The 8,607-nt window shown below is 42.3% G+C and overlaps 1 protein-coding gene across 1 annotated transcript in view; it reads left to right on the top strand.

Moving 5' to 3' along the window:
• HS6ST3 (heparan sulfate 6-O-sulfotransferase 3) overlaps positions 1-7,212 on the top strand; it is a 727,472-nt gene extending 720,260 nt beyond the window's left edge. Inside the window, exon 2 of the mRNA XM_032277286.1 lies at positions 229-7,212. Within this exon, the coding sequence (XP_032133177.1) occupies positions 229-937 (709 nt within the window). The 3' untranslated portion in view covers positions 938-7,212. The remainder of the gene's footprint in view (positions 1-228) is intronic.
• The last annotated feature ends 1,395 nt before the right edge of the window (positions 7,213-8,607 follow it).

Here is an 8,607-nt window from a genome sequence, read left to right on the forward strand (position 1 = left end):
TCCCCACACTGGAGCAAGGAGGAAAAGCTCAATAAACTATTGAACACTGGTGCATATATCTTATGGAAACATATTCATACATCAGTAGGCACAAAAGCAGGCAAATACTCTCACATGGACATTTGGCAAAAGAGTCCCTTGACTCAGTGCTGATGTAAAATTATAGAAGTTAAGATCCCTCCTGTTAGAGTTGTCAACTACTGACCGTCTTCCTCTAATTTCTTCTAGGAATTTCTATTACATCACAATGTTACGGGACCCAGTGTCACGTTACCTGAGTGAGTGGAAACACGTCCAGAGAGGGGCCACGTGGAAAACCTCTCTTCACATGTGTGATGGAAGAAGCCCCACCCCTGATGAGCTGCCTACCTGCTACCCTGGGGATGACTGGTCTGGGGTCAGCTTGCGGGAGTTTATGGATTGCAGCTACAATCTGGCTAACAATCGCCAGGTGCGCATGCTGGCTGACCTCAGCTTGGTGGGCTGCTACAACTTGACTTTCATGAACGAAAGTGAAAGAAACACCATCCTGTTGCAGAGTGCAAAGAACAACCTGAAGAACATGGCCTTCTTTGGGCTTACAGAGTTCCAGAGGAAGACACAGTTTCTCTTTGAGAGAACATTCAACCTCAAGTTCATCTCCCCCTTCACGCAGTTCAACATCACGCGGGCTTCTAACGTGGAGATCAATGAGGGTGCCCGCCAACGCATTGAGGAACTAAACTTCCTGGACATGAAGCTTTACGAGTATGCGAAAGATCTCTTCCAGCAGCGCTACCACCACACCAAGCAGCTAGAGCACCAGAGGGACCGCCAGAAGCGGCGGGAGGAGCGGAGGCTGCAGCGGGAGCACAGGGTCCACCAGTGGCCCAAAGAGGATGGGGCCGCAGAGGGGACTGTCACCGAGGACTACAACAGCCAGGTGGTGAGATGGTGACCCCCTGCCCTCTCCTCTCTCAGGAGGGGGAGGATGAGCAGGCACACTGGCCTTCTGTTGAGTTACCATGGAGAAGCTGGGCCGTTCTGAGGACATCTGGCTGTGTGTATTTGATGTGGACATCTGCTTCCTTGTCTTCATTTTTATCCAGCTGGAGATTACCTATCTTTTTCTTTTTTTTTTTTTTTTTTTTTTTGACGTTTTGCAGTTGGTGATATTAAGTAGGGTAGGAGTGCATCCCATATAGATCATTTTGAAGGCCAAGGAGAGCAGCACCAAAAGGAGACGACAGTTCTTTTCATCTCCCTTGAAGGAGCATAGAATAGTTTGGGCACCAGGACCCACAGAGGCACACATGATAAGCCAAATTATGGCTTGGATGTTCTGCTGAAACTGGTCTATGTCATACTGTCTCCCATAATGGGAATACCAGTCTGCATAAAGAGAGAGAAAAAGAAAAACATTTCAGCTCTTAGATGAGGTCTTATGCCAACCCCCACTAGGCTGTTGGCTAGCATCTTTGAACTCTATTTGAATGTGACTTAAATCACAAGTAATGTGTTTTGTTGTTGCAGTTGTTTTGAAACCAAATTATCCTATTAACGACTATAGCTAGAGGCCCACATCCTGCAAAATCCGGACCTTAAGCCATGCTTTTCCTTCCATCTTTTAGGGAATGGGGAGTGGATCCAGGACAGGTGAGGTTGTGGCCCCTGAGAAATGAACATTGGTAGGAGCATTTAAGAGAAACCTTGCTTATTTGCTAATGCCTAAAGGGGTCTCACTTTACCAATGTTACTTTCAATGTGAGGAATGAATGATAAATTGAGAGAGAAAAAAATATCAGGAAGATCAATATATATGCCTAGCATTTCTAAACTGGCTACATAACCTTAGATTTTAAATGAAATATTGCAAAGTTTAACCTTCATGGAGAAGATATCTTCTTTAATGGGGTACTACCAGTCTTGAAATTTTGCCACCACAGAGAGAAAGATGTTTTTTAAAACCTTGGCCCAAAGAATAGGAGCTTAGCTCAAAAATATATCTGAGGTCACTAAATGAAGAACTCTGAATTAGGCCAGGAGACATGGAATACCATTCCTGGGCTGGTTATCCCAGGCATTTAGACAGACTCTGCCTCCCAGCATCTTGACTATCTCCAGCCTCATCACTGTTTTCTTCCCACACCGTCTTTACCTGTTGTGGACTGTGGCCACAGCCAGTAAATCAGGCCAGACTGTCTAAAACTGGAAAGAAGTGTGCTGCATTGCCAAGTTCTTATTTTCACCTGTTCACAATCCCAACTGCAGTAACAAGAATTTTATTGAATAATAAGGGGATATGTATGGAAGAAAGAAGAGAAAGCCTTTGTCTGGCATTTATTAGGAGGATCAGAATGAGTGGGAAGTTTCACAACGGAGTGATCTGATCAATCCCTTCAAGGAGCTGAAGGCAAAACGTGTGAAACCCCTAAATCAGATTGAAAAGCCTATTTCATTGATATCCAACATGTTTGATGTTTAAGCCAGCTTTATCTAAGCCACTTCTCAGCCTCCAGAATACTCTCTCTGGGGTTGAGTCAATCAGCCCACAAGCATTCATGGAGTGCTTACCTGCACAGAGGGGAGTCCAGCGGCTCCACCAGACAGACACCTGGAGATGCTTCTCTCACTGTGCTTGGCTTCATCTGGGGTGCAAGGGAAGGCGTTATTGGGTGGCTCCCTTGTTCCAGGAACTGGGGGAGGCCCTTTTCATACCTTGAATATATTCTGCACAATGAATGAATATTGTTAAGCTCCATTCCTTAGATGAGAAAAGTAAAACCCACAGAAAATAAGTAGCTCCTCCACGGGTTGTAAGCTAGGTCTAGTTGACTGCAAAGGCCAAGTTCTCTTTACTCCATCACCATATCCATATGGAATAAGGGCTCGTCCTGCCTAAAGCTTCCTGCCAATGATGCAAGAAGCCAGCTGCAATTTCCCAGAAGCATCTGTCTCTAACCCATGTGGGCAGCCCAACTGTGACAGCGCCAAGCTAACAGTGACCCAGAGCCATGCTGCCTTGGGTCAGTCCAGCCCTCTCCACATCACTGAGCCATCAATGAGCTGAGAGATTGATGATTCTTTTAGAAAGCTGTGTTTTATGCAAGGGTGAATTAAAAGAGGCCAAGTAAATATTGCTTGTTACTTGGTAGAGATTAGGCTCACAAAATATTTCTCCATTTTCAATGATTTGTTCCTAAGGCAAGAAGTGAAGGAGGGTTGCAGCTGGGATTAATGAGCGGCTGTCTCTGGCTTCTCATTTCATTGTTAGGATCTAATGTTCTGCTTAGAACAGCAGGACTGCAAATTATGCTTGTGCCTGTGCTTGTGACATACACAAACACACGTGCATGCGTGCACATGCATGCACACACACACAATGACAATCCAGTGTTTTGTCATGTGGAAAATCAAAACGAGTTATAAAGCATTCGGATTGTTTCTTTTAAACTCACTTTAAAATTTTGGCAAGGAATTCATGCATAGCTGAGACTTGGAGGCAGCCCCTGCTCACTTCACACTGTTCCTTGTGCACCTCGGGATTGGTATCAAAGGCTTCTGCTGCCTTCTACTGAAGGCATGATGTATGGGGCTCCACTTGAGACCAGGTATCAGGATGTTCAGAGGGAGACAGCTCTTTATGTTGGCCCCAGGCCAGTGCTGAGCAAATTAAAAAGACCCACATGGGCTTCCTCCCTCATATAATTTCCTTCTAAAGCAGCAAGCTCGTCAGACCCATGGGGTCCTATGTTGATAGAAATGGAGAGGTAGGAATGCAGTTTATTCTCCAAAAATTGGCTGCCCACTTCCATGCTGAATCATGCTCAGGGAAGTGATGCCAGCAGAAGGCGTCTGGGCCCAAGGATCCATGGAAGTCAGGAGTGTTAAGTCCCAAACCAAATCAACTCCAGATACATCAGTGTCAAAAGCCCAAGAAAAGCCAAAAAAGAAAAAAACAGTCCCCAAGAGTTCTACATCCTATTGACTCCTGCAGTTCTTTCCCTTCTCTTGGCAATGACAGCTCCACTACCCAGACTGGAGATTGAGATGAGACATCTTTGTGTATATGTGCACGTGTGTGTGTTTTATTAAGGACTAAGATACACACTTATCTATTCTGTCTCCTTCTAGCTTTTAGGCAGCCTACTCTTGGAAACTGGATGAAACTTCCCTAAGAATTATTAGAACGCTTATAATAATTGGTAACATTAACAATCAGTGTTAGATAACAGAGAGGGAGATCATGTAATTTTATTAAAAATGATAAAGACATCTCATCTAAAAAGGTAACTTTGTTATAATTAGTTTGATCAAAAATTTGAAGTATGAGGACTCTGTTATGCCTTTAAGGTAGTTTTTTCAAAAATCTGAGCAAGGATATTACTAATGTTGGCAAGAAAGTCCCCAAGATAGACCTAGCGAGGAGATAAGAATAGATCATTAAAAAATAAATATAAATGGATTGTATAGAATTCCCATTCAGCTGTTTTAACACAGAAATTCAAAATAGTGACTTAACTTGGAAGCTATTTCTCTCTTACTTAAAGACAAACTGGTTTGACAGCTCTGGTGTGTGACATTACCAGAAGCCTAGGCCCCCTCCTGTTGCTCTGTCATCCTACTGTGCTGCATCCCCCTCATGGACCAAGATGGCTGCTGCAGCTCCTGCCATCATGTTTACATTTAAGATAGTAGAGAGGAAGTAGAGGGAATTGCACATATTGCTTCCAGTCACATCTCATGGGTTAGAACTGAGACATTTGCCACATCTAGCTGCAAATAAGGCTAGGGAATGTCTTTATTATTGATTGTCACGTGCCTTGATAAGTGTGGGGATTCTGTTATTAAAGAAACAATGTGGAAATGAATACCAATAAATACTATCAGTATCTGACACAAAAGGGAACCAAACAATATTTCAAGTGTTTTTTAATGTCACTTACTTCATCATACGTTTTGCAAGAGATAAAAACTAAAATTCATCACTTTGTGTAGCATTTAATGTTTTTCAAAAGACTTTTGCATTTGCTGTCTCCTTTGGTCCTCATTACAATCTTGTGTGCTAAATAGGACCTCTGTTCATTATGCCACTTGCTAGTTTGGGGTGGAGAGTCGGAGATGTTGAGAGATTTCCCAGTGACTCTAATTTATGATCAAGAAAGTTGCTTAGACCCCCAGTATTTTGACTTCATAGCCTTTCCTGCTACTTTATGCAGCTCAGCATCAGTATTGGGATTGGGAATTGCAAGAATATGAAATCTAAATGTTTATTGATTTATATCATTCCTTACCTTTTTTGACTTGGAAAATGCCAGAGATACTGGCCAAGTTTACCCTCAGCTCCCTGCCTCTAGTGAGGGGGGTCTCTTATTAGGAATGAAATATCCAAGATGGGTGGTGTTGCAGGGGAGACCAAAACTCAGAGGACGCATTCAAGTACTTCTAGCTGGGCATCCACTCCACCTAACTCAAAAACCTATTCAGCATGAAGGCAGAGGGAATGTGCTCCTTATTAAGAGAAATCAGTATACCCCCTCCCTTTTTTTATGTCTTCTTCCCCAGGCCTCTGGTACTTTGTCAGCAACACACTGCTTTCATTCTTAAAGGTTTTATTTGTAATTAAATGAGTCCCTTTACATACTCGCTGGAGAGAGGAAATGCTTTCAGTTGTCCTAAGCTAATATCTGCACACAGAGAGTTTATCTGATTCCTTATCAACCATGACCTCTATCTGAGGTCCTGTATAATGGGATCATTTAGAGATGGGGTTTAGGGAGAGCAGGAGTAACTCTAGAGGAAAGTGTGGCTCCTAAAAGGAGGCAGATCTTTCCCAGGTGGAAAGATGACGAATTAAATATATGCCATGCAATACTGAAAAATAGAAAAATGACTAAGATACAGTTTCTGTCCTCTAGAACTAGGGCAGCCTGGAAACATATGGACTATAATTCTTTTAGCCATTTAAAAGAAACGAGTGAAGAGGATATTGAGACAGGACCAGAGCACTGGAATTGTAGGAACTAAAAGCTGGGTTGGAAGGATCAGATCAAAAAGAAAGCTAGTTTGGACTTACAAAAGAATATCCTGATCTGATTGCAACTGTGACTCAAGATTTACCTTTCCCATAGTTGCTGTGCTCCCATTGGTCACCCGAACAACTGCATGTATTCAGGCAGGGTATTAGGGCTGGCTGGGTCTGATGATTCTACCCATTTTGTGCCATCTGGGAAGCATGCGAGGGTTCTTTCTCCAAGGCACTTTTGGCCTGCCTTCTTCTCCTCTTCCACTGTCTCCACCCGAAATAAGCCAATGCCTGCTCTCTTCTCTTCTCACCACATTCACCTGGACACGTCTGAACTGATTCCTTGAGACTTCAACTTAGCCCTTCTGAGCAAGTGGGCAGGTTCTGAAACCTGTGTGTTTTGTAGCCTAATGAATTGATGGAGTGCACATGAACCCATCTTCATAGCATGTGAAAGAAACAACCTGCCTGGCAGAGGCACAGAAATTTCCAGAGGTCTGGCCTAGCTATAAACACCAGCAACATCTGCAAGACAAAAGCCCTTGAACTTCTTGGCAAGGACTCATGCTAACATAGCAGTACTCCAGATCCGAGAACGCGGATGGACAGGTGTCTCTTGAGCCTGTGTTCCAAGATGTCTGTGGAAAGGATTGCAACTGTCATCCTTTGGCACACTCAGTGGAACCTCTGTGAGCTACACATTCTGCTGCACTACGGGAACTCATTAAAGGGCCAGATTGACATCCTGCCAGAAAAACCAGTGTTCTGAGGAGCAAAAGTTTAGTGTACTTCGATAATTGTCACATTTGTTTTCCACCTCCTTTACATTTTTTTGTTAGTCGTGAGATCATCTTTTTTCCCCTTGCCTTTTATTCTTTCCCAGAAGCACTTCTGGAGCTTTGATTGCATTATTTCTCTTTTAATGTATCATCTCAGTGTTGGAAAGAAAAATCTGGATCTTTATGTGGTGACCCATTTTAGATGTAAAGATAGTTATTCAATAGATAGTAAATTATTTCTCCTAAGAGATATTTCCTTTTATTTCTGTACAATAATATGTATGAACTCAGTTACTAGGGGATTGTATTGTGACATTATCAACCTTTATTGCTATTTAAAAATGATAGTTTGTAGAACTGAGGATTTCCATTGATGTGAAGCACAATTTAATGAATAAGTTAAAATATTAAACTGTTGTGATGTCAAGAGCAATTGTTTTCCCCTGTGTTTCTGTCGGAGACATTTTTGCAAAATGAGCGAAATCACTTCAACTCTTTAAGGGATTTATGGAAATGGAGTCCATAGGATCAGCTTTGTCAAACTCAGGAAATCCATGCTTTGGATGCAAATGTGGTTATTGGATATGAAACATGAAAATCCATAAAAGACAAAGAAAATACAGGTTCAAACAATGTAGAGCCACTGAGGCCATAGGATTTCATAAACTCTCAAAAACATAAGCTTCTAAAACCGTGGTTCTCAGTAACTCTCCACCTCCCTGCCCACCCCAGCACATTGAAATCCACTGTGAAATGTGAAAAAGCCTCCTGGAGATGAAGGGATGAGGTACAGATTTGAGAAACAGTAGTGGAAGAGAAACAAGGATTGGAGCAAAGGATCTGGGAATTCAGTCTAAAAGAAAAAGAAAAGGAAAGGAGGAGGGGAGAGGGGAAGAGAAAAAACAGCAGAAGAAAATCACAAGCAGTAACATGGGCCTCTCTAGAATGTTAATGTGTATTTCTCCAGTGTGAGATTTTGTTTTTAAATAACTAGTTCCTATAATATAAGCAAAGGAGAAATTTTTAGTACAGGAAAAAGCTCATTCATTCAAAAATTTGTTGAACAATGCAACTTACTTGATATGGTTCAGCTGTGTCCCCACCCAAATCTCATCTTGAATTGTAGTTCTCATAATCCCCACAGGTTGTGGGAGAGACCAGGTGGAGATAATTGAATATCATGAAGGCAGTTTCCCCCATGTTGTTCTCGTAATAGTGAATTAGTTCTCATGAGATCTGATGGTTTTATAAGGGGCTTTTCTCTGGCTTCACTCTGCACTTTTTGCTGCCACCAAGTGAAGAAGGATGTGTTTGCTTCCCCTTCTGCTGAACTGTGAGTCAATTAAACCTCTTTCCTTTATAAATTACCCAGTCTTTGGTATGTCTTTATTAGCAGTCTGAGAATGGGCTAATACATTATTTTTTTTTGTTCTGTGGAAGTAGGAATTATATATTCCTTTCTTGCTTATGGGTGAGATTTGTAACCTTAGGAAAGTGTCATTTGACCATGTCCCTCTATCTAATGGGAATCAGAGGCAAGGGAACTCAACTTTTAAAAAAAAACTGAAGTAGGCACAGGAAAGGCTCCAAATGACAGTGAAAGCCAAACACACAAACACATGCCATGCATACAGTGCGCATGCACACACATACACACACACACACACACACACACACACACACACAGAGAGAGAGAGAGAGAGAGAGAGAGAGAGTGAAAGAGTTTGTGGGCTTTTATCTTCCAAGAAAAACCTCAGATAAGAAAAGGACCTAGAAACATAAGGTTCGCTTCTCTTCCCATTCACCCTGGAAATAGTGTTGAAA

Source organism: Sapajus apella, unplaced genomic scaffold (assembly GCF_009761245.1).
Source record: "Sapajus apella isolate SASKATOON/1434 unplaced genomic scaffold, GSC_monkey_1.0 scaffold9, whole genome shotgun sequence".
NCBI lineage: Eukaryota > Metazoa > Chordata > Mammalia > Primates > Cebidae > Sapajus > Sapajus apella.